Raw genomic sequence first — 26531 nt, 5'->3', positions numbered from 1 at the left:
ATAACTTTGGTTAGGCCAGTCTCTGGTGAAAGGAAGAAAGCTTATCATCTGCTTAAACAAATTCACACTAAGGTATCATCTGCTTAAACAAATTCACACTAAGGTGTGAATTACCAATAACTTTACCTACTAATGATTTAAGTCATACAGATTTATCCCTTTACATACATTTCACTTTCTAAACACTAAAGAAGAGGGGAGGAAAAGGAAGAAAAAATGGTGATGGTGGGATAGATACAAAAAAAAAATTTCAAGAGTCTACTCTCCATCAGCACGTTTTCTTAAACTAATATTTTCTAACAGGGATTGAAGAGAAATTTGAGACTGTGAAGAACTACAGAATTCAAAATAACTGAAGGTGTGGCAAATCATTTCTTTAAAATCTTTTCCTTCGGTTTTTCTCTATGTTTTCTACAAGTCTTCCTTAGTGGCCGATGGTCGATATATATGGCACATGATAATCATCTTCCCTCATCCTCCACATCACCCTACTTGCATCTCAGCTTCTTGTCAGTGTTAAAATTCTGGTTTGGGTAAAGGGGTAATGTGCAGAAGGTAAGATCCTAGGATACTCTAATGAAACAAAGAGAAGAGCAAGAACACATACATCAATCACACTGATCTATGTTAATTAGAACAGGTGAAAACACATCTCCACTTTCAAGAAACATTTTCCCAATTTCTCCCCTTAACTAATTCATTCTACTACTTTATAACCTTAAACTTTGCTAGCAGTCTTGATTCAAAACTACCAAAATTTTTTTAAAACTTACACACTTTTTCTTCTTTTTGTCTTCACTGAGTATGGAAACCCGTTTGTCATAATATTCATCAGAAGGTGAGGTAACACAAGATTTAAAACTGTAGTGTTTGTTTAGCCTTATGAAATTACCTGCTTTTTAAAAACTGCCATTGCTTCTTCGTGTTGCTTTGCTAATGTTTCCTTTTGATTCTGAAGAGTTTCCTATTTTAAAAATTATGAGAAATTAAAATGTAAGTTGTAGCAATTCTTTCCTTTTTAAATTTTAATTAGATTCACAATTTAAATAAAAGTTAAACATATTTGAGGCCGACAGCCTCCGAGCACCATCACCAACCCACAACTTTCTTGTGAGTACAGTAGCATGAGCCACCTCCCCTCCAACTGGTTTCTCCTATGTTTCTCAGGCTATCAGCCAACTTCCTGTCCAAGGTAAGAAAAACAAGAGGCTAGGGTTGCAGACCACAGAACCAGTTAAGACCAGATCTGGCCCACCTGACATGCTCAGAACCATCAACCCCCATCCTATGGGTGACCCTGGAACTTTTCTCCTGCTGGACGAAATCAAACTTTAGTGGTCCAAGATTGGGGAAGACATTCAGAAGCAAAGGGTCTGAGCCTAAGATCCAGTTTGAGAGACCCTCCTCACTTCTGCACTGAGCAAGGGCAGACAGAACCAGACTGGGAATGCCTTTTCAGGCCAGACCAATCAACGAACTTGCTCCTTCCTGCCTGGACCCTTCATCAGTTTTTTGCCCCTAATAAAAGCTGTTTTAGCTGTTGTTCAGGGAGCCATCTTAGCAACCTGAGTCCCATTGTGCTCCTTTGCTTGGCCAATCAAATAAAGCTTCTTCTTTCATGTTTATCCATTTCATGTCTCTATGGCTATGCCGAGCGAGACTTGAGACCCTGGCAACATATTTACTGCACACATTTTTTTTTTCGTAGAATGTAACTTTAAAACAATTTTACTATTTTTTTTTTAACTGTCATGGAATCAACACACAAAAATTTTCCTTTCAGTTGTTTCTTCATGATAAAAACAAATTGCTTTTTTGATTTTTCAATTCTGGACTGACTTCCTCCTTCATGCTCCTGCTTTTCTCCAAGAAAATGTCTTTTAACCAACAGTTATTAAAATTAACAGTCCTAATACACAGCAGACTATAGTCTTAGGGCTTCCAAAACTACCTCAGAAACTAATTTTATTATCTAAGTACATAGCGACCCTACAGAACACAGAAGAATTGCCCCATAGAGTTTTCAAGGAGCAGCTGGTGAATGCAAGCTGCCATTTTGGTTAGCAGCCATAGCTCTTAACCACTGCACCACCAGGGCTCCATCTAAGTACATGCTAACATACAGTTTTTAAATTCATTGAAATACGAAAAAGAAACAACTACCACAGGGCATTTTTATAGAAAAAAATCCACATAAATGATTCCATTTCTTTTTTCCTCCCCTCCCCCATCTTTCTGGGGGGAGGCTGTGTGTATTCCATTCTTTAAATTCAAGATGACTTTAAAATTTTTCTTCTATTTTTATCAAATAATTTTCATCATTAAAAAAGTTAGATCGAGGAGGTGGAGCCAAGATGGCGAAATGGACACTTCCAGCGAGCCCTCTTTACAACAAAGACCCCAAAAAACAAGTGAAACAAGTATACTTATGAAAAGCTAGGGGCACTGAGCATCAAAGGCAAGCTCAGAAAATGAACTGAGGGCAGGGGGAGGAAGAGAGAGTTCATAAGCAGAGAGGAGGTACCAGACCTGAACCACGGAGAGCCCTCAGGCACCATTCCCAGGGTGGCGGAGGCGGGCTAGTACTAGCATTCGGCTGCAATTTCCTCAAAGAGAAGCAGCCAGTCATACAGCCTACTCACACCTTCAGAAACAGAGAAGAACGGTGCTCTCAGCAAAAGCTAAGTACTTGTGTATATTTTACGATGCTCCCCCACCCCCAAGCCGGCTTCAGTGGCTGAATTCCCTGGGCCTGAGATATGCCCTATTGAGTGCCTAGAGCCATCCTCCCAGCCTTGGAGAAGGAAAAAATTTGCAACTGGGGGAAAAGATAATTTGCCAGCTCCACTAACCAGGGGAGCTCAGGACCGAAGCGGCTCCTGTTGAGGCATAAACGGTACGTGGACTTTGAGTACCTTTCCCCTCTGCATGGACCTGTGCAGGCCTATTTCAGGAGAATAGGCCCTTGTTGGCAGACTCCAGCCGTTTTAGCTGTGCGGTGGAGAATTGGGTGTTTGATGTTTGACATTGCTTTGCCTATTAAACAGGGTACTCACCTACCCACATCAGGGGCCTAAGGAATGGCAGCTCCACTCAGGTCACCCAGCCACCTGCAACAGTGGTCCAAGGGTAACTGGTACCTCCCAGTCCTTACAACCAAAAACATTAGGTGCCCATGGTCTGTCTGCAGAAGCCACCCACCTGTACACTCTCGGGATCAGGGACATGCTTTCCTCAGGGACACATGGGGGACAATTCTCACCCCCTACCTTGTTCAAAGCATGACCCCCTGCTGCAACCACTTAGCGGTACCTACACTGATCACCCCTGCCCCTCTAAGACTGTAGGACAGAGCCTGTACCACACACTTGATGATCAGCTACCTGGACACCTGAGCTGAATTCATACAAGAAAAGTGAACGGACTCCTAGGCTGAAATACCTGATAATAGCTCTAGCCATCTGGGGACAGGACGTAAGAGCTCCAAAGGCAAAAATAATTAAGGTAGCTCACTCAGGCAACCCATTTGGGCATATCAAAACGAAACAAAGCAAGAAACTATGACACAGTAAGCACACATAAAATAAACTAATACAATAACTTATAGATGGCTCGGAGACAACAGTCACTATCAAGTCACATAAAGAAACAGACCATGATCACCTCAACAAGCTCTCAAAACAAAGAATCAAGGCATCTTCTAGATGAAACTGCATTTCTGGAATTACAAGAGGCAGAATACAAATTAATTACATACATAATACGTAGAATCCTTCGAGACATTAGGAAGGAAATGAGGCAATACACAAAACAAGCCAAGGAACGCACAGATAAAGCAACTGAAGAAATTAAAAAGATTATTCGGACACATAATGAAAAATTTAATAAGCTGGAAAAATCCATAAACAAACAGCAATCAGAAATTCAGAAGATTAACAATAAAATTACAGAAGCAGACAACTCAATAGAAAGTCAGAGGAGCAGAACTGAGCAAGTGGAAGACAGAATTTCTGAACTGGAAGATAAATCACTTGGCACTAATATATTTGAAGAAAAATCAGACAAAAGAATTTGAAAAAATGAAAAAACCTTAAGAACCATGTGGGACTCTATCAGGAGAAATAACCTAAGAGTGATTGGAGTCCCAGAACAGGGACGGACAACAGAAAATACAGAGAGAATTGCTGAAGATTTATTGACAGAAAACTTTCCTGATATCGTGAAAGATGAGAAGATACCTATCTAATATGCTCATCGAACTCCACATAAGGTAGATGTTAAAAGAAAGTCACCAAGACATATTATAATCAAACTTGCCAAAACCAGAGATAAAGAGGGAATTTTATGAGCAGCTAGGGATAAACGAAAAGTCACCTACAAACGGGAGCCAATAAGAATACGCTCAAGCTACTCAGCAGAAACCAAGCAAGGAAGAAGCCAACAGGATGACTTGCTTAAAAAATTCAAGGGAAAAAATTGACACCCAATAATCATATACCCAGCAAAACTGTCTCTGAAACATGAAGGTGAAATTAGGACATTTCCAGATAAAAAGAACTTTAGGGAATTCGTAAAAACCAAACCAAACCTACAAGAAATACTAAAGGGGGTTCTTTGGTTAGAGAATCAAGAATACGGGTATCAATCCAAGAAGAGAACACTGTGCAGAACAATCAGAAGTCAACCCAGAGAAAGAAAACAAACCAAGATTTAAAAAAAAACACTCAAAACAGGATAACAGTAATGTTACTTTGTAAAAGAAGACAACATTAAAACAATAAAGAAGGACTAAGAAATGTAGTCATAGATCTTCCATATGGAGAGGAAGATAAGGTGATACAAAGAAATAAAATTTAGGTTTAAATTTAGAAAAATAGGGGTAAATAATAAGGTAACCACAAAGGAGACAAACTATCCTACACATCAAAATAAAACACAAGAAAAAAATAAAGACTCTGCAGAAACAAAATCAACAACACTGAACAGGAAGAAAGGACAATATATAAAGATAATCTACTCAGCACATAAAATTAAGTGGGAAAAAGAAACTGTCAACAAGACACAAAAAAAGACATCAAAATGACAGCACTAAATTCATACCTATCCATAATTACCCTGAATGTAAATGGACTAAATGCACCAATAAAGAGACAGAGAGTGGCAGAATGGATTAAAAAATATGATCCATCCGTATGCTGCCTACAACAGACACACCTTAGACTTAGAGACACAAACAAAAACTCAAACGATGGAAAAAAGTATATCAAGCAAACAACAATCAAAAAAGAGCAGGAGTGGCAAAATTAATTTCTGACAAAATAGACTTTAAAGTTAAATCCATCTTAAAGGATAAGGAAGGACACTATATAATGATTAAAGGAACAATACACCAAGAAGATATAACCATATTAAATATTTACACACCAATGACAGGGCTGCAAGATACATAAAACAAACTCTATCAGCATTGAAAAGTGAGATAGACAGCTCCACAATAATAGTAGGAGACTTCATCACACCACTCTCGGTGAAGGACAGGACATCCAGAAAGAAGCTCAATAAAGACACGGAAGATCTAAATGCCACAATCAACCAACGTGACCTCGCAGACATATACAGAACTGTCCACCCAACAGCAGCCAACTATACTTTCCTTTCTAGTGCACACGGAACATTCTCTAGAATAGACCACATATTAGGTCATAAAGCAAGCCTTAGCAGAATCCAAAACATTGAAGTATTACAAAGCAACTTCTCTGACCATAAGGCCATAAAAGTGTAAATCAATAACAGGAAAACCAGGGAAAAGAAATCAAACACTTGGAAACTGAACAATACCCTGCTGAAAAAAGACTGGATTATAGAAGATATTAAGGATGGAATAAAGAAATTCAGAGAATCCAATGAGAATGAAAACATTTCCTATCAGAACCTTTGGGACACAGCAAAACCAGGGCTCAGAGGCCAATTTATACCAATAAATGCACATATACAAAAAAAAAAAAGGTCAAAATCAATGAATTATACCTACGACGTGAACAAATCCAAAGAGAGCAAGAAACGAAACCCTCAGGCACCAGAAGAAAACAAATAATAAAAATCAGACAGAACTAAATGAAATAGAAAACAGAAAAACAATTGAAAGAATAATAAGACCAAAAGCTGGTTCTTTGAAAAAATCAACAAAATTAGTAAAACATTGGCCAAACTGACAAAAGAAAAACAAAAGAGGAAGCAAATAACCCAAATAAGAAATGAGATGGGCAATATTACAACAGACCCAACTGAAATTAAAAGAATCATATCAGATGACTATGAAAAGTTGTGCTCTAACAAATTTGAAAACCTAGAAGAAATGGATGAATTTCTAGAAACACACTACCTTACCCAAACTAACACAAACAGAGGTAGAACAACTAAATAAACCTATAACAGAAGAAGAGATTTAAAAGGTAATAAAAAAAAATTCTCAACAAAAAAAAAGCCCTGGCCCAGGCGGCTTCACTGCAGAGTTCTACCAAACGTTCAGAGAAGAGTTAACACCACTACTACTAACAGTCTTTCAGAGCATAGAAAAGACTGGAATACTCCCAAACTCATTCTATGAAGCCAGCATATATCCCTGACACCAAAACCAGGTTAAAAAAAAAAAAAAAAGACACCATAAAAAAAGAAAATTATAGACCTATATCCCTGATGAACTTAGATGCAAAAACCCTCAACAAAATCTACCCAATAGAATTCAACAACATATCAAAAAAAAAATTCATGATGATCAAATGGGATTCACACCAGGTATGCAGGGATCGTTCAACATTAGAAAAACAATTAATGTAATCCATCATATAAATAAGTCAAAAGACAAGAAACACATGATCTTATCAATTGATGCAGAAAAGGCATTTAACGAAGTCCAACACCCATTCATGATAAAAATTCTCAGCAAAATAGGAAGAGAAGGAAACTTCCTCAACATAATGAGGGGCATTTATACAAAGCCAACAGCCAACATCATCCTGAATGGAGAGTCTGAAAGCATTCCCCTTGAGAATGGGAACCAGACAAGGATGCCCTTTATCACCATTCTTATTCAACATTGTGCTGGAGGTCCTAGCCAGGGCAATTAGGCTATATATAGGAATAAAGTGCATCCAGATTGGTAAGGAAGAAGTAAAAGCATCCCTATTTGCAGATGACATGATCTTATACACAGAAAACCCTAAGGAATCCTCCAGAAAACTACCGAAACTAATAGAAGAGTTCAGCAGAGTATCAGGATACAAGATAAACATAAAAAATCAGTTGGATTCCTCTATACCAACAAAAAGAACATCAGAGAGGAAATCACCAAATCAATACCATTCACAGTACCCCCAAGAAGATAAAATAATTTAGGAATAAATCTTACCAGAGATGTAAAAGATATACAAAGAAAACTACAAAACACTTCTTCAAGAAACCAAAAGAGACCTACGCAAGTGGAAAAACATACCTTCCTCATGGGTAGGAAGACTTAACATTGTTAAAATGTCTATTCAACCAAAAGCAATCTATACATTTAATGCAATTTCAATCCAAATTCCAACAACATTCTTTAATGAGATGGCGAAACAAATCACCAACTTCATATGGGAGGGAAAAAGGCCCCAGATAAGAAAAGCACTACTGAAAAAGAAGAACAAAGCGGGAGGCCTTACTCTACCTGATTTTAGAACCTATTATGCCACCTCAATAGTCAAAACAGCCTGGCACTGGTACAACATCAGATACATACACCAACGGAACAGAATTGGGAATACAGACATAAATCCATCCACATATGAGCAGTTGATATTTGACAAAGGCCCCAAAACAGTTAAATTGGGAAAAGACAGTCTTTTTAACAAATGGTGCTGGCAAAACTGGATATCCACCTGCAAAAAAATGAAACAAGACCCATACCTCACTCCATGCACAAAAACGAGCTCAAAATGGATCAAAGACCTAAATATAAAATCTAAAACGATAAAGATCACGGAAGAAAAAATAGGGACAACACTAGGAGCCCTAATACATGGCATAAACAGTATACAAAACATTACTAAAATGATGCAGAAGAAAAACTAGATAACTGGGAGCTCCCAAAAATCAAACACCTACCCTCATCCAAAGACTTCACCAAAAGAGTAAAAGACTACCCACAGACTGGGAAAAAGTTTTTAGCTATGACATTTCTGATCACTACCTGATCTCTAAAATCTACATGATACTGCAAAAACTCAACTGCAAAAAGACAAATAACTCTATTAAAAAATGGGCAAAAAGTATGAGTAGACACTTCACTAAAGAAGACATTCAGGTAGCTAACAGATAACCAAAAAAAAAACCAAACCCAGTGCTAACAGATACATGAGGAAATGTTCAAGATCATTAGCCATTAGAGAAACGCAGATCAAAACTACAATGAGATTTCATCTCACTCCAACAAGGCCGGCATTAATCCAAAAAACACAAAATAATAAATGTTGGAGAGGCTGTGAAGATATTGGAACACTTCTACACTGCTGGTGGGAATGTCTAATGGTACAACCACTTTGGAAATTGATTTGGCGCTTCCTTAAAAAGCTAGAAATAAAACTACCATACGATCCAGCAATCCCACTCCTTGGAATATATGCTAGAGAAATAAGAGCCTTTACACAAACAGATATATGCACACCCATGTTTACTGCAGCACTGTTTACAATAGCAAAAACTTGGATGCAACCAAGGTGCCCATCAATGGATGAATGGATAAATAAATTATGGTATATTCACACAATGGAATACTACACATCGAAAAAGAACAGTGAGGAATCTCTGAAACATTTCATAACATGGAGGAACCTGGAAGGCATTATGCTGAATGAAATTAGTCAACTGCAAAAGGGCAAATATTGTATAAGACCACTATTATAAGAACTTGAGAAATAGTTCAAACTGAGAAGAAAACATTCTTTTGTGGTTATGAGAGGAGGAGGGAGGGAGGGTGGGAGAGGGATATTCACTAATTAGTAGATAAGAACTACTTTAGGTGAAGGGAAAGACAACACACAATACAGGGGAGGTCAGCACAACTGGACTAAAACCAAAAGTAAAGAAGTTTCCTGAATAAACTGAATGCTTTGAAGGCCAGCGTAGCAGGTGTGGGGGTTTGGGAACCATGGTTTCAGGGGACATCTAAGTCAACTGGCATAATAAAATCTATTAAGAATACATTCTGCATCCCACTTTGGAGAGTGGCTTTTGGGGTCTTAAATGCTAGCAAGCGGCCATCTAAGATGCATCAATTGGTCTCAACCCACCTGGATCAAAGGAGAATGAAGAACACCAAGGACACAAGGTAATTATGAGCCCAAGAGACAGAAAGGGCCACATAAACCAGAGACTACATCAGCCTGAGACCAGAAGACCTAGATGGTACCTGGCTACAACTGATGACTGCCCTGACAGGGAACACAACAGAGAACCCCTGAGGGAACAGGAAAGCAGTAGGATGCAGACCCCAAATTCTTGTAAAAAGACCAGACTTAGTGGTCTGACTGAGACTAGAAGGACCCCAGTGGTCATGGCCCCCAGACCTGTTGGCCCAGGACAGGAACCATTCCCAAAGCCAATTCTTCAGACAGAGATTGAACTGGACAATGGGTTCAAGAGGGATGCTGGTTTTCAGGAGTGAGCTTCTTGGATGAGGCGGACACTTGAGACTAAGTTGGATTCTCCTCCCTAGAGGGGAGATGAGAGGGTAGAGGGGGTTAGAAGCTGGCGAAATGGACATGAAAAGAGAGAGTGGAGGGAGGGAGCAGGCTATCTCATTAAGGGGAGAGCAATTGGGAGTATGTAGCAAGGTGTATATAAGCTTTTGTGTGAGAGACTTATTTAATTTGTGAACTTTCACTTAAAGCACAATAAAAATTAAAAAAATAATAGCTTGGCTTATTGGTCTAAAAATAAAAAAAATAGATCTAAATTTGCATCCACTTTCAAAGTTTTCAATTATTTGCCTCCATATTGCTAAATAATATGTTGACTTATCAATTTTAAAAATGTATTTCTTTACTCTCTGTTATGGTAGTTGAGAGTTCAACATTATTACACAACTGACCATCACCCCACATCCTCTGCCCCATTCATCCATCAGAGTTTTATCAAAACGTTAACTTAAATCAACTGTCTGTATTTACATTACTATAGGTATGTACATATTATTCAGTGCTGAGCCACGCAGTATACCATGATTACGTTTCTATTCACAACTTTTTATTTTTCCTAAATTTGGTAATTACTTTAAAATATTTTAATTCTCATCACTAATCTAAAAAAAAAAATGCTGTCAGTTCTCAGAACCATATCAGTTGGTTTATATGTCAGAAGAAATCTCAGAGTTAAATAAATGGAATGGAAAAGACAGAATGGGAGATTCTGGCAATGACTCAGAGGATCCCAAATTGCATAGGAAACCAGACAGATTTAGAAAAGCTATAGATGTTGGACAAAATCTTTCAATGGCTATTCCCAAAGTTTTTCCTGTGAAAATAAACGGGACTCTAATCCAGTCCCGCAAGTAAGCAAAAAAAAAAAAAGTACATTGGAGACGTAAAGGATAAATTTTTTTTTACACTTTAATACATAATTCAGGAGTAGATGCTGAAGTAGTTTTCCTCGCTTTTTATAAACAGTCTTAATTCAGAAATAGGAGATTTAATTTGGAACAAAAACTGGAATGAGAAATAGCCCTCTTACAAGATTTCCAATACCAGATCTCCAAAACAGTTTTGGAATAAAAGCAGAATAAACTGATGGCCTTAAGGCAAAAAAAAAAACAACTAGATGTTCCCACTGTAGTCATGGGGCACTGGAGGAGGGAGTTTCTTGGTAGAAGACACCTATAGATATTACAAGCAGAAAGAACATTGGAAAAATAATTGTACTGTGCTAGCTAAGAAATTTTTTTTTTTTTAAGAAAATGAAGGGAAAAAAAATCAAGTAGGTCAATCAATGACAATGCTGCAAGGGAAAATCAAACACCCAGTTTCCCATTTTATCCTTAAACTTGCAAAGAGAGATTTTTCTAAATGTTAAAAGAAAATCCTGTGAATTTTTATTAATACCATAAACACTGCCATCATCACATAACCTCTCCCTCAGAGTCAATGAGTTACTCAGATGGTGGGTGTCTCTAATAATCCATAGATAACTATAACTGTCACTTATGGGTGCTCAACAGAAGAATAACATTTTCCCCTTTATGACACCACACTCGTTAACTTAATAGATAAGGATTACTATGCAAATAGAATCATAAAGTTAAACTCTTTACTGATTTTTTTTTTTTTTCCCTTTGGAGACTCCTGAGGACTTTGCTATTATAATCAGATCACAGCTAATTTGGACATTAACTTACTGGTACTTTTGTGTATGGATCAAATCAAATTGAAGATCTCCATGAAGATCTTTGTGAGTAAAAAGTTCAAGTGATACTGGCAGCAAGATTCAGATCCACTCACAAAAACCTCTACCTAGGTTTATACAATATCCTTTAAAATTAGACGCTAAAGAAGAATGAAAGTCAATAGTTCAAAAGCCTACTAGAGACAGGCTGAATCATACCTTACATCAATCTTTAAACACTATTGTAAATGAAAATGATCTCAGAGGGGAAAAAATGCCTTGAAACCACATTGGAAACAATCCTAGCAGGTACTTTTGACCACTAGCACAGTAATTAAACTCCAAGGAATAGACTCTTGGATTCATGTCTCCTAGCTGAACAGACACAAAGTTTTATTCTTCCATACCTAGACTACCATCCCATCAGGAAATTTAAAACTAAGGGGTCTAACAGCAAAGAAGTTTCCGGGATAAACTGAATGCTTTAAAGGTCAGCGGAGCAAGGGCGGGGGTTTGGGGACTATGGCTTAAGGGGACTTCTAAGTCAATTGGCAAAATAATACTATTACGAAAACATTCTGCATCCTACTTTGAAATGTGGCATCTGGGGTCTTAAATGCTAACAAGCGGCCATCTAAGATGCATCAATTGGTCTCAACCCACCTGGATCAAAGGAGAATGAAGAACACCAAGGTCACACGACAACTATGAGCCCAAGAGACAGAAAGGGCCACATGAACCAGAGACTAACATCATCCTGAGACCAGAAGAACTAGATGGTGTCCGGCCACAACTGATGACTGCCCTGACAAGGAGCACAACAAAGAACCCCTGAGGGAGCAGGAGATCAGTGGGTTGCAGACCCCAAATTCTCATAAAAAGACCAGACTTAATGGTCTGACTGAGACTAGAGGAATCCCGGCGGTCACGGTCCCCAAACCTTCTGTTGGCCCAGGACAGGAACCATTCCCGAAGACAACTCATCAGACATGGAAGGGACTGGACAATGGGTTGGAGAGAGATGTTGATGAAGAGTGAGCTACTTGTATCAGGTGGACACTTGAGACTGTGTTGGCATCTCCTGTCTGGAGGGGAGATGGGAGGGTAGAGAGGGTTAGAAACTGGCAAAAATTGTTACGAAAGGAGAGACCGGATGGGCTGACTCATTGGGGGGGAAGTAAGTGGGAGTATGGAGTAAGGTGTATATAAGCTTATACGTGACAGACTGACTTGAGTTGTAAACGTTCACTTAAAGCTCAATAAAAATTACTAAAAAAAAATAAGTGGTCTTAAGTAATTCTTCAGAAGCAGACTGTCTTCAGGAGGAGACAGCGTTCATTCAAAAGTAATGGATCAAGACGTAGACTATATAATGTAGATAGCCTCTATCCAAGACCTAAAGAATAAGATCTAGATCAGGGGTCAAAAACTACCTCATGCTGCCTGTTTTTGTATGGCCCATGAGCCAAAGATGGTTTTTACGTTTTTAAATGGCTGGAAAAAAAATGAAAAGAAGGATAATTTTGGGGACACATGAAAATCAAATATCAGTGTCCATAAATAAAGTTTTATTGGAACACAGCCACCCTCATTTGTTTAGGTACTGTCTACGGCTGCTGTCAAACTATAGTAACAGAGTTGAGTGATGTAGACCATATGGCCTGTTGTCTTAGGCTGGATTCACTAGAAAAGCAAAATCAGTAAGTGTATATGTATATACAGAGAGATTTAGCTCAAGGAAATGGCTCATGTGGTTGTAGAGGCTGGCAAATCCCAAGACCATGGATCAGGCATCAGGATGGTAGCTTCTCCTGACTCACATAGCTGCAGAGGCTGATGAACTGAAGATCGGCAGGTGACATGGCAGGCTGCTCGGTAATGAGCTGCAAAGGCTGACACATCCAAGATCAGCAAGAAAGATGGCAGGCTGCTGAATCACAACCTGAGGAGGCTGATGAATCCCAAGAGTGGCAGGAACAAAGCAGGCTGCTGGCTCAAGCCCCAAGAACCAGAAGTCAGATGATGACAAGCTGGATGCAGGATCCAGAGCAAGCAAAAAAGCTTTGCCAGAATGTCCATACATATTGGATGCAAGCCACGCCCCCAAAGAAACTGATTGGCTGATCCCATCAGATCACATCATGGAGGTGATCACATCAGATCACAAAGTACAGGATGATTACATCATTACATAGCTGCCAAATTACATCATTACATAACTGCCAGACTACATTATAATGCAAAAACACTAAGAATCATAGCCCGGCCAAGATGACACACAACTTTAACTATCACAGTCCACAGTCAACTTGCCGCTTGTATACTTCTCCTTAAACCATGCATCACCTCTAAATAAGGACAATTATAAAGTCATACTTTTGCGTAACATGATACAACTAACATGGGTACAACCAGAAACGCACTAGCCCCATTTAAATCCCATATTTTATAAGTGAAGAAAACAAAAAATATTTGATGCACACATACAAGGAAGAGCTACTCATAACAATTACAGTCCTTGTTTCTGCAACTGACCACGTGGTCATAACTGGTATTTAGAACTACCTACTTCCACCACCCATTCTGTATTCCCTTTACCCTCAGCAAGCACCTCAGCTGGTCATGTTTCTTTGCCTGGTGGGGTGACCCAAACCTTCATTCCTGAAGGGTCTGGGCCATTAGTAGTCATGTCGGAATTGAGTTGCTGTAGTGTTCCACTGACTTTAATCATAGGGCATGGGAGTACTAAAAAACGCCCTACAGGATCTTCTGTATTCCAGACATACTGTTTTTTTACCTTTGTTATTGCAACATCAATCCAATTTCCCTTTGGTAGTCAGGGTCAATAGCAGCAGCCAATATGGTAACTTCCTTCTTTGCCTGTTGATCTAGAGGCATGAGGAGCCTAAAGTGGCCAGGTAGCATTCTTCCAGTTCAATGGAATCCATATTGTGTCTCTAAGTGGGAGCATTCCTCCCGTTGGAACTGAGACCTATAGACCTGCAGAACACAGGGTTGTGGAGACAGGAAATAAAAAATTTGTGAGTGGGTCCCTAGGGGTAATAGTGAGCGGTGCCACTCCCATCTCCATCCCTTGATTCATGGAACCATGAGTCCTGGCTATGAGAGAAACAGCACCATACATTGGACGCTGGTTTAGAGTATATACGGCCTCCTGGAGAACACTGCCCCAACTCTGCAAGGTGCTGCCACCTAGCTAGTCCCGTAATTGTGTCTTTAGAAGGCCATTCCATCATTCTACCAAGCCACCTGGATACCATGATGGTGGATAAGACATTTGTGAGTCCATGGATGGTATTTTGACAGAGACATTGTGTACAGGGAAGACAAATCCATATCCAGAGTGTCTATTCCAGCAAGAACAACACATTGCCCTTTCCATGATGGAAGCAGTTCAATGTAATCACTCTGCCATCAGGTTGCTGGCTGATCGCCTCTAGGAATGGTGCCGTATCAGGGACTCACTGTTGGTCTCTGCTGCTGGCAGACTGGGCACTCAGCAGTAGGTTTAGCCAAGTCAGCCTTGTTGTGCGAAAGTCCATGTTGCTGAGCCCATGCATAAACTCTATCCTTGCCATCATGGACACTTTGTTCATGAATCCATTGGGCAATGACGGGAGTGGCTGGGAAACGGGGTGACTGGTTTCCACAGAACGCATCATCCTATCCACTTGGTTGTTAAAATTCTCCTCTGCTGAGGTCACCCTCTGGTGAGCATTCACAGGAAACACAAGTATCTTCACTTCTTTGGCCCATTCTGAGAGGTCTATCCACATACCTCTTCCCCATACCTTCTTGTTGCCAATTTTCCAATCATGTTCCTTCGAAGTCTCTGACCATCAAGCCAAACCACTGGCCACAGCTCACGAATCAGGATACAGTCACATATCTGGCCATTTCTCCTTCCAAGCAAAATGAACTACCAGATGCACTACTCAAGGTTCTTCCAGTGGGAGGACTTCCCTTCACCACTGTCCTTCAGGGAGGTCCCAGAAAGGTGCTGTAGTGCTGCCGCTGTCCACTTTCGAGTAGTGCCTATGTATTGCACAGAACCATTTGTAAACCAGGCACATGTTTTCTCTTCCTAAGTCAACTGATCATAAGAAAGTCCCCATGAGGTCGTAGGTGCAGACTGGGAAAGGGGAGTAATGTGACAGGAGTGGAGACCATGGGCATTCGGACCACTTCCTCACGTAACCTCCTTGTGCCTTCAGGTCCTACTTGAGCCCGATCTTGTATATACCACTTTCATTTAATAATGGAGTGTTGTTGTGCATGTCTGACTTTATGACTCTGTGGTTCAGACAACACCCAGTTCATGATGGACAGTTCAGGCTATGTGGTGATTTCGTGTCCCATGGTTAAGCATTCAGTCTCTACTCAGGCCCAGTGACAAGCCAAAAGATGTTTCTCAAAAGAAGAGTAGTTGGAGGGGGCCAAGATGGCTGACTAGGTAGACACTACCTCGGATCCCTCTTGCAACAAAGACTTGGAAAAACAAGTGAATCGATCACATACATGACAATCTATGAACCCTGAACAACAAACACAGATTTAAAGAGTTGACCTGAGTGACAGAGACGGAGAACGAACAACTACGGGGAAGCAACGGCTGTTTTTGGAGCGTGGAGCCAGCGTCCCAGTCAGGTAACCTTGGCGCCGGGCTTAGGACTGGCCGCAGGGGAGCTGAACACAACATCCTGTGACGGCGCAAACAAGGGGCGCAGCCCTACCCCCCTGAACTGACCTCGGAAGGGGGCCCAGCTGGTCCACGTGGGCGGCGCGGTGACGTGGCTGGCGGGAGGAGAAGTCCCCGGGAGGCAGCAACTGGTTTTGGAGCCAGGAGTGCAGTGTCCCAGCCGGGGAACCTTAGCGCGGGGCTTTGGACTGGGCAAAGGGGAGCTAAGCAGGACATCCTGGGACGGTGCAAACAAGAGGCGCAGCCCTACCCCCCTGAACTGACCCCAGGAGGGGGCCCAGCTGGTCTGCGTGGCGGCGCGGCGACGTGGCTGGTGGGAGGAGAAGTCCCTGGGAGGCAGTGACTAGTTTTGAAGCTGGGAGTGCAGCGTCCCAGCCAGGGAACCTTGGCGCCGGGCTTTGGACTGGGTGCAGGGGAGCTGAGCACGACACCCTGTCACGGTGGAAACACGGGGTGCAGCCCAACCCCCCTGAGCTGATCTTGGGAGGGGGCCCAGCCAGTCCGCACAGGCAGTGCGGTGATACGGCTGGCGGGAGGAGAGGTCCCCGGGAGGCAGCGACTGGTTTTGGAGCCGGGAGTGCAGCATCCCAGCAGGGGAACCTTGACACTGGGCTTTGGACTGGCAGCAGAGGAACTGACCGCGGCTTCTGCGGGCCTGACCCTCAGGGGCAATCTCTACCCAGCCAGCACACATAGGTGACACGCCCCTCGGGAATCTCAGATAAAATAGTCATCCCAAGAAAGATAAGCAACTTTGTATATACTCCGGGGTGCTACTCTCTCCTGTTTTTCTGAACCCTCCCCTCCCCTTCCCAGGCGGCTTCATTAACATTGGAATGTCCTGAGCCAGAGGAAGAATGGCTCCGCGGCTTTTCTTTTCCCTTTTTTTTGGCTTTTTCCTAACCCATTCTTCCAGCCTGAGAGAAACAACCACAAAAAACCCAGGGACCAAAAATCCTTCCCTAATTGCACTAAAAACACAGAACCAGCTCCAGCCAAGCATATGTGATCCATATCTCGGGCTTTCATCCCCACAGGGAACAAGTTGGCTATTATAATGCAAAGGCATTTCTCATAGGGATCTGACAGCATTTTTTTAGTGGATTTACTGGAAAAACAAGTTTCCCAGGTCTGATATCTCTGTGTATTCAACAGAGCCCTAACTGACCCAAAACAGGGAACTGAGGGCTGAAGCTCCCCCCAGACCACCTAGCCTCCTGCCTTAGGGGTCTAAGGAGGGGGACACCTACCAATCTGTAGAGGTACTTACATTGGGGGCTTAAGGTACAGCTGCAGAGCCCTCCCACCAAGGTGCTTTAGGAATAAAGACACACCTACCTCACTGACACTTGGGGGAAGCCTGTCAGCATCCTGCCCTCCCTGGAGTGTGAACTCCAGCTGCTAATAGAATCTGGTGCACACAACTATCACCACTACTTCTCAAGGTGGATAGGTGTTAGGGTGCAGCACACACTTGATGACCCAAAATCAGATTCTACTCAAGAATAGTGAATAGACTCAGGCATATATATCTGGCAACAGACCAAACCAGCTGGTAATAGGTCATAAGTAAGTCAAGGGCTACAACAATCAAGACAGCACAATCTAGTAGCCCATCCACGTATATTGAAAGAAAACAAAACAAGATAAGACTCAGTGAGCAAATATAGAATAAATCACTACAATATCTTAGCGATGGCTCGGACACAGCAGTCGATATCAAACCACATAAAGAAGCAGACCATGACAGCTTCTACAACTCCCCAAACTAAAGAATCAAAATCTTTCCCAAATGAAGATACAATCCTGGAATTATCAGATACAGAATATAAAAAACTAATTTACAGAATGCTTCAAGATATCAGGGATGACCTCAGAAATGAAATAAGGCAAACTGCAGAAAAAGCCAAGGAACACACTGATAAAACTGTTGAAGAACTCAAAAAGATTATTCAAGAACATAGTGGAAAAATTAATAAGTTGCAAGAATCCATAGAGAGACAGCACGTAGAAATCCAAAAGATTAACAATAAAATTACAGAATTAGACAACGCAATAGGAAGTCAGAGGAGCAGACTCGAGCAATTAGAATGCAGAGTCGGAAATCTGGAGGACCAGGGAATTAACACCAACATAGCTGAAAAAAAATCAGATAAAAGAATTTAAAAAAATGAAGAAACCCTAAGAATCATGTGGGACTCTATCAAGAAGGATAACTCACATGTGACTGGAGTCCCAGAACAGGGGGGGAGGACAGAAAACACAGAGAGAATAGTTGAAGATCTGCTGACAGAAAACTTCCCTGACATCATGAAAGATGAAAAGATATCTATCCAAGATGCTCATCGAACCCCATTTAAGATTGATCCAAAAAGAAAAACACCAAGACATATTATCATCAAACTTGCCAAAACCAAAGATAATGAGAAAATTTTAAAAGCAGCCAGGGAGAAAAGAAAGGTCTCCTTCAAGGGAAAATCAATAAGAATAAGTTCAGACTACTCAGCAGAAACCATGCAGGCAAGAAGGCAATGGGATGACATATATAGAGCACTGAAGGAGAAAAACTGCCAGCCAAGGATCATATATCCAGCAAAACTCTCTCTGAAATATGAAGGCGAAATTAACATATTTACAGATAAACACAAGCTTAGAGAATTTGCAAAAACCAAACCAAAGCTACAAGAAATACTAAAGGAAATTGTTTGGTCAGAAAACCAGTAATATCAGATACCAGCACAACACAAGGTCACAGAACAGAGCATCCTGATATCAACTCAAATAGGGAAATCACAAAAACAAATTAAGATTAATTAAAAAAAAAATGCTCAAACCAGGGAATCATTGAAGTCAATATGTAAAAGATCACAGTAATCAAAAAGAGGGACTAAATACAGGTGGCATAGAACTGCCATAAGGAGAGGGATACAAAGTGATATAGGACAATACACGTTAGGTTTTTACTTAGAAAAATAGGGGTAAAATTAAGGTAACCACAAAGAGGTATAACAACTCCATAACTCAAAATAAAAACCGAGAAAAACTAATGACTCAGCAAACATAAAGTCAAATACTATGAAAATGAGGATCACACAATTTACAAAGAAAAACGTCTCAGCACAAAAAAGTAAGTGGAAAAATGAAATTGTCAACAACACACATAAAAAGGCATCAAAATGACAACACTAAACACTTTACTTATCTATAATTACGCTGAATGTAAATGGACTAAATGCACCAATAAAGAGACAGAGAGTCTCAGATTGGATAAAGAAACACGATCCATCTATATGCTGCCTACAAGAGACACACCTTAAACTTAGAGACACAAACAAACTAAAACTCAAAGGATGGAAAAAAATATATCAAGCCAACAATAAGCAAAAAAGAAGAGGAGTAGCAATATTAATTTCTGACAAAATAGACTTTAAACTTAAATCCACCACAAAGGATAAAGAAGGACACTACATAATGATAAAAGGGACAATTGACCAGGAAGATATAACCATATTAAATATTTATGCACCCAATGACAGGGCTGCAACATACATAAATCAAATTTTAACAGAACTGAAAAGTGAGATAGACACCTCCACAATTATAGTAGGAGACTTCAACGCACCACTTGCGGAGAAGGACAGGACATCCAGTAAGAAGCTCAATATAGACACGGAAGACCTAATTACTACAATCAACCAACTTGACCTCATTAACTTACACAGAACTCTCCACCCAACTGCTGCAAAGTATACTTTTTTTTCTAGCGCACATGAAACCTTCTCTAGGATAGACCACATATTAGGTCATAAAACAAACCTTTGCAGAATTCAAAACATCGAAATATTACAAAGCATCTTCTCAGAACACAAGGCCAAAACAGTGGAAATCAATAACAGAAAAATTAGGGAAAAGAAATCAAATACTTGGAAACTGAACAATACTCTCCTGAAGTATTGTTATAGAAGACATTAAGGAGGGAATAAGGAAATTCATAGAATGCAACGAGAATGAAAATACTTCCTATCAAAACCTCTGGGACACAGCAAAAGCAGTGCTCAGAGGCCAATTTATACAGATAAATGCACGCATACAAAAAGAAGAAAGAGCCAAAATGAGAGAACTGTCCCTACAACTTGAACAAATAGAAAGTGAGCAACAAAAGAATCCATCAGGCACCAGAAGAAAACAAATAATAAAAATTAGAGCTGAACTAAATGAACTAGAGAACACAAAAACAATTGAAAGAATTAACAAAGCCAAAAGCTGGTTCTTCGAAAAAATTAACAAAATCAATAAACCATTGGCTAGACTGACTAAAGAAATACAGGAAAAGAAACAAATAACCCGAATAAGAAAAGAGAAGGGCCACATCACAACAGACCCAAATGAAATTAAAAGAATCATAACAGATTATTACGAAAAATTGTATTCTACCAAATTTGCAAACCTAGAAGAAATGGATGAATTCCTGGAAAAACACTACCTACCTAAACTAACACAATCAGAAGTAGAACAACTAAATAGACCCATAACAAAAAAAGAGATTGAAATGGTAATCAAAAAACTCCCAACAAAAAAAAGCCCTGGCCCAGATGGCTATACTGCAGAGTTCTACCAAACTTTCAGAGAAGAGTTAACACCACTACTACTAAAGGTATTTCAAAGAATAGAAAATGACGGAATACTACCTAACTCATTCTATGAAGCCACCATATCCCTGATACCAAAACCAGGTAAAGACATCACAAAAAAAGAAAATTACAGACCCATATCCCTCATGAACATAGATGCAAAAATCCTCAACAAAATTCTAGCCAATAGAATTCAACAACATATCGAAAAAATAATTCACCACGACCAAGTGGGATTTATACCAGGTATGCCAGGCTGGTTTAATATTAGAAAAACCGTTAATGTAATCCACCATATAAATAAAACAAAAGACAAAAACCACATGATCTTATCAATTGATGCAGAAAAGGCATGTGACAAAGTCCAACACCCATTTATGATAAAAACTCTCACCAAAATAGGAATTGAAGGAAAATTCCTCAACATAATAAAGGGCATCTTATTATACAAAGCCAACATCCAACATCACTCTAAATGGAGACAGCCTGAAAGCATTTCCCTTGAGAACGGGAACCAGACAAGGATGCCCTTTATCACCGCTCTTATTCAACATTGTGCTAGAAGTCCTAGCCAGAGCAATTAGGCTAGACAAAGAAATAAAAGGCATCCGGATTGGCAAGGAGGAAGTAAAATTATCTCTATTTGCAGATGACATGATCTTATACACAGCAAACTCTAAGGAATCCTGCAGAAAACTACTGAAACTAATAGAAGAGTTTGGCAGAGTCTCAGGTTATAAGATAAACATACAAAAATCACTTGGATTCCTCTACATCAACAAAAAGAACATCGAAGAGGAAATAAGCAAATCAATACCATTCATAGTAGCCCCCAAGAAGATAAAATACTTAGGAATAAATCTTACCAAAGACGTAAAAGACCTATACAAAGAAAACTAAGCACTACTACAAGAAAATTAAAAAGGACATACTTAAGTGGAAAAACATACCTTGCTCATGGATAGGAAGACTTAACATAGTAAAAATGTCTATTCTACATACAACGCACTTCCAGTCCAAATTCCGATGTCATTTTTTAATGTGACAGAGAAACAAATTACCAACTTCATATGGAAGGGAAAGAAGCCTCGGATAAGCAAAGCATTACTGAAAAAGAAGAAGAAAGTGGGAGGTCTCACTCTACCTGATTTCAGAACCTATTATACAGCCACAGTAGTCAAAACAGCCTGGTACTGGTACAACAACACACATAGACCAGTGGAATAGAATTTAGAACCCAGATATAAATCCATCCACATATGAGCAGCTGATATTTGACAAAGGCCCAGTGTCAGTTAATTGGGGAAAAGATAGTCTTTTTAACAAATGGTGCTAGCATAACTGGATATTCATTTGCAAAAAAATGAAACAGGACCCATACCTCACACCATGCACAAAAACTAACTCCAAGTTGGTCAAAGACCTAAACATAAAGACTAAAACGATAAAGATCATGGAAGAAAAAATAGGGACAACCTTACGAGCCCTAATACAAGGCATAAACAGAATACAAAACATTACCAAAAATGACAAAGAGAAACCAGATAACTGGGAGCTCCTAAAAATCAAACACCTATGCTCATCTAAAGACTTCACCAAAAGAGTAAAAAGACCACCTACAGACTGGGAAACAATTTTCAGCTATGACATCTCCGATCAGCGCCTGATCTCTAAAATCTATATGATTCTGTCAAAACTCAACCACAAAAAGACAAACAACCCAATCAAGAAGTGGGCAAAGGATATGAACACGCACTTCACTAAAGAAGATATTCAGGCAGCTAAAAGATACATGGGAAAATGTTCTCGATCATTAGCCATTAGAGAAATGCAAATTAAAACTACAATGAGATTCCATCTCACTCCAACAAGGCTGGCATTAATCCAAAAAATACAAAATAATAAATGTTGGAGAGGCTGCGGAGAGATTAGAACTCTTATACACTGCTGGTGGGAATGTAAAATGGTACAACCACTTTGGCAATCTATCTGGCGTTATCTTAAAAAGTTAGAAATAGAACTACCATACAACCCAGAAATCCCACTCCTCGGAATATACCCTAGAGAAATAAGAGCCTTCACACGAACAGATATATGCACACCCATGTTTATTGCAGCTCTGTTTACAATAGCAAAAAGCTGGAAGCAACCAAGGTGTCCATCAACGGATGAATGGGTAAATAAATTGTGGTATATTCACACAATGGAATACTATGCATCGATAAAGAACAGTGACGAATCTGTGAAACATTTCATAACATGGAGGAACCTGGAAGGCATTATGCTGAGCGAAATTAGTCAGAGGCAAAAGGACAAATATTGTATAAGACCACTATTATAAGACCTTGAGAAATAGTATAAACTGAGAAGAACACATACTTTTGTGGTTACGGGCGGGGGAGGAAGGAAGGGTGGGAGAGGGTTTTTTACTGATTAATTAGTAGATAAGAACTGCTTTAGGTGAAGGGAAGGACAATACTCAATACATGGAAGGTCAGCTCAACTGGACTGGACTGGACAAAAAGCAAAGAAGTTTCTGGGATAATCTGAATGCTTCAAAGGTCAGCGGAGCAAGGGCCGGGGTTTGGGGACTATGGCTTAAGGGGACTTCTAAGTCAATTGGCAAAATAATTCTATTATGAAAACATTCTGCATCCCACTTTGAAATGTGGCATCTGGGGTCTTAAATGCTAACAAGCAGCCATCTAAGATGCATCAATTGGTCTCAACCCACCTGGGTCAAAGGAGAATGAAGAACACCAAGGTCACACGATAACTGTGAGCCCAAGAGACAGAAAGGGCCACATGAACTAGAGACTTACATCATCCTGAGACCAGAAGAACTAGCTGGTGCCCGGCCACAACTGATGACTGCCCTGACAGGGAGCACAACAGAGAACCCCTGAGGGAGCAGGAGATCAGTGGGATGCAGACCCCAAATTCTCACAAAAAGACCATACTTAATGGTCTGAGACTAAAGGAATCCCAGCGGTCATGGTCCCCAAACCTTCTGTTGGCCCAGGACAGGAACCATTCCCGAAGACAACTCATCAGACATGAAAGGGACCGGACAGTGGGTAGGAGACAGATGCTGATGAAGAGTGAGCTATTTATATCAGGTGGACACTTGAGACTGTGCTGGCATCTCCTGTCCGGAGGGTGGATGGGAAGATAGAGACAGTTGGAAGCTGGCAAAATTGTCACGAAAGGAGAGACTGGAAGGGCTGACTCATTAGGGGGAGAGCAAGTGGGAGTATGGAGTAAGGTGTATATAAACTTATATGTGACAGTCTGACTTGATTCGTAAACGTTCACTTGACGCTCAATAAAAGTTAATAAAAAAAAAAAAAAAGAAGTGTAGTTATCTGCAGAGGATGGCAGGCCTTTGCTCCAAAATCCTAAGGGTCTGCGCTGTGATTCACACATAGAGGCCCGCCAAAGTCTCCAAACAGCATCTCTATCTGCCACTGCCACTCTAAGCACCACTGGATCAGCCAGACCACATGGCCCAAGTGGCAGAGTGGTTTGCAGAGCAGCCTGAACCTGTTGCAAAGCTTTCTCTTGCTCTGGGCTCCACTCAAAATCAGCAGCTTTTCGAGTCACTTGATTAATAGGCTGGAGTAGCACATCAAAATGAGATATACACTGCCTCCAAAATCCAAAGAGGCCCACCAGACTTTGTGCCTCCTTTTTAGTTGTAGGAGGGGCCAGATATAACAACATATCCTTCAGCTTAGGAAGAGTATCTTGACATGCCCTACACCACTGGACTCCTAGAAATTTCACTGAGGTGGAAGGCACCTGAACTTTTGTGAAATTAATTTCCCAGCCTCTAGCCCACAATGTTTTACCGGTAAGTTCAGAGTCACACTTCAACCTTACTGGTCCTTTACATAATGTCACCAATGTAATGGACAAGGGTGACATTTTTTGGAAAAGACAGAAGACCAAGTTCCCTACAGATCAAATTATGACACAGAGCTGCAGAGCTGATATACCTTTGAGGTAGGACAGTGAAGGTGTATTGATGGCTTAGCCAGCTGAAAGCAAACTGCTTCTGGTGTTCCTTCAAAACCGAAATTGAGAAAAAGGCATTGGCCAGATCAGTAGCTACATACCAGGTACCAGGAGACGTATTACTTTGCTCGAACAATGAAACCACATCCGGAACAGCAGCTACAATTAGAGTCACCACCTGGTTAAGTGTACCATAATACACTGTCATTCTCGAAGATCCATCTGTGTTTGTGCACAAGCCAAATAAGCAGGTTAAATGGGGATGTGTAAAGAATCACCACCTTTGCTCTCTGCAGTCCCTCCAGGAATGTGGTATTGGTTTTGGTTTACTATTTCCCTAAGAAGGGGCAGTTCTAAATGGCTTCCACTTGGCTTAATCTACCATAATAGCCCTTACTCTACTTGTCAGAGATCCAGTGTGGGGGTTCTACAAGTTACTGAGTACATCTATTCCAATGATGCATTCTGGAACCGGGGAAATCACTACAGGATGGGTTTGGAGACCGGCTGGACCCACTGTGAGATGAACCTAGGCTAAGACTCCATTAATAACCTGACCTCCATATACCTCCACTCTGACTGGTGGGCCACAGTAATGTTTTGGGTCTCCTGGAATTAGCATCAATTCAGAACTAAAAAAAAAAAAAAAAAACAATTCAGAACTAGTACTCAGTAATTCCCAAAAAGTCTGATTATTTCATTTTCCCCCAGTGAATAATTACTCTCATAAAAGGCCATAGATCGTTTTTGGGAAGGCTGGGAGAAAGATTAACAATATAAATTTTTGGCAATGTAGTGGGGTTCTTCCTTAAGGGCAACTGGCTTCTCTTCATTTAAGGCGTCGTAGGTCTGTAAACTTGCTCAAATCTAGGAGTTGATTGAGGGGCTGTGACTCTATTCTGGCGATTCGAATTAGGCTGCCACTCACTTGAGCTAGAATTCTTTCGCTTGTACAGATCAAGTAAATATTTAGTAGATTTTCTATTTCACTCCTAGGGACACCATAACTAAGTAGCCAACACGTTAAGTCCATACATGTCAGACTATTTTGATTACTGTTTTGACTTCGCTGTCTTATTACGATAACCACACCCACCATGTCTTTGTCAATTAAGTACCACCATTGGACCCCTACCACCACGGGGTCCAATTGGCCTCACTGTAGCTAAGAGTCTTAATTCAGTTAGGGCAGTTCCCACTGTCAAATACGACTTACATAAACTAGCAATCACAGCAGTCTCCAAGGATGCTGGGGATCCCTTCACAAATTTGTTCCTCACTGTTATGGTAAAAGGTGTGTCTTCTGGGAACTCCATGTGTGGGTTTGTGAGTCTATCCTGATAAATCCACTCTAACATGCCAATTTCCCTAAAACTTTGGATACCTTCTCCTACAGTACACTAAGACAGGTCTGGTACTTCAACTTGATTTAATGTAGGCCACTGTGTAATCCATGTTTCAGTGAACCAACCAAATAAACTGTTAGATCCTTTCCTAACTTCTCAAGCTGAAACACTGAATGAAGCATCTGTGCTTAGTGGGCCCGTATGAAAAAACTCAGACTGATCCAACTTTATGTTCTTTGCACCATTATCCCACATCCTTAACAGCCATTCCCACATACATTCCCCAGGTTTCTGTTTGTACATATTATAAAAGCCAAGCAGTTCTTTTAGAGAATAGCATACCTCCTCCTAGGTCACACTTTGTGTTTCACCTTTTGGGGCTTGCTGGGACTTAAGTTGTTATAGGTC

The 26531-nt window shown here is 40.5% G+C and overlaps 1 protein-coding gene across 1 annotated transcript in view; it reads right to left on the bottom strand.

The window, feature by feature from the left end:
• Positions 1-26531, bottom strand: part of CCDC73 (coiled-coil domain containing 73) — a 113514-nt gene that overhangs the window by 67026 nt on the left and 19957 nt on the right. The window contains exon 3 of the mRNA XM_064289440.1: positions 893-964. Coding sequence (XP_064145510.1) covers positions 893-964 — 72 coding nt within the window. The remainder of the gene's footprint in view (positions 1-892; positions 965-26531) is intronic.

The sequence above is a fragment of the Loxodonta africana genome, chromosome 7 (genome assembly GCF_030014295.1).
Source record: "Loxodonta africana isolate mLoxAfr1 chromosome 7, mLoxAfr1.hap2, whole genome shotgun sequence".
In the NCBI taxonomy this organism is placed as follows: Eukaryota; Metazoa; Chordata; class Mammalia; order Proboscidea; family Elephantidae; genus Loxodonta; species Loxodonta africana.
Note: the sequence above shows the minus strand (reverse complement) of the source record. Positions and strands in the feature narration are given on the sequence as shown.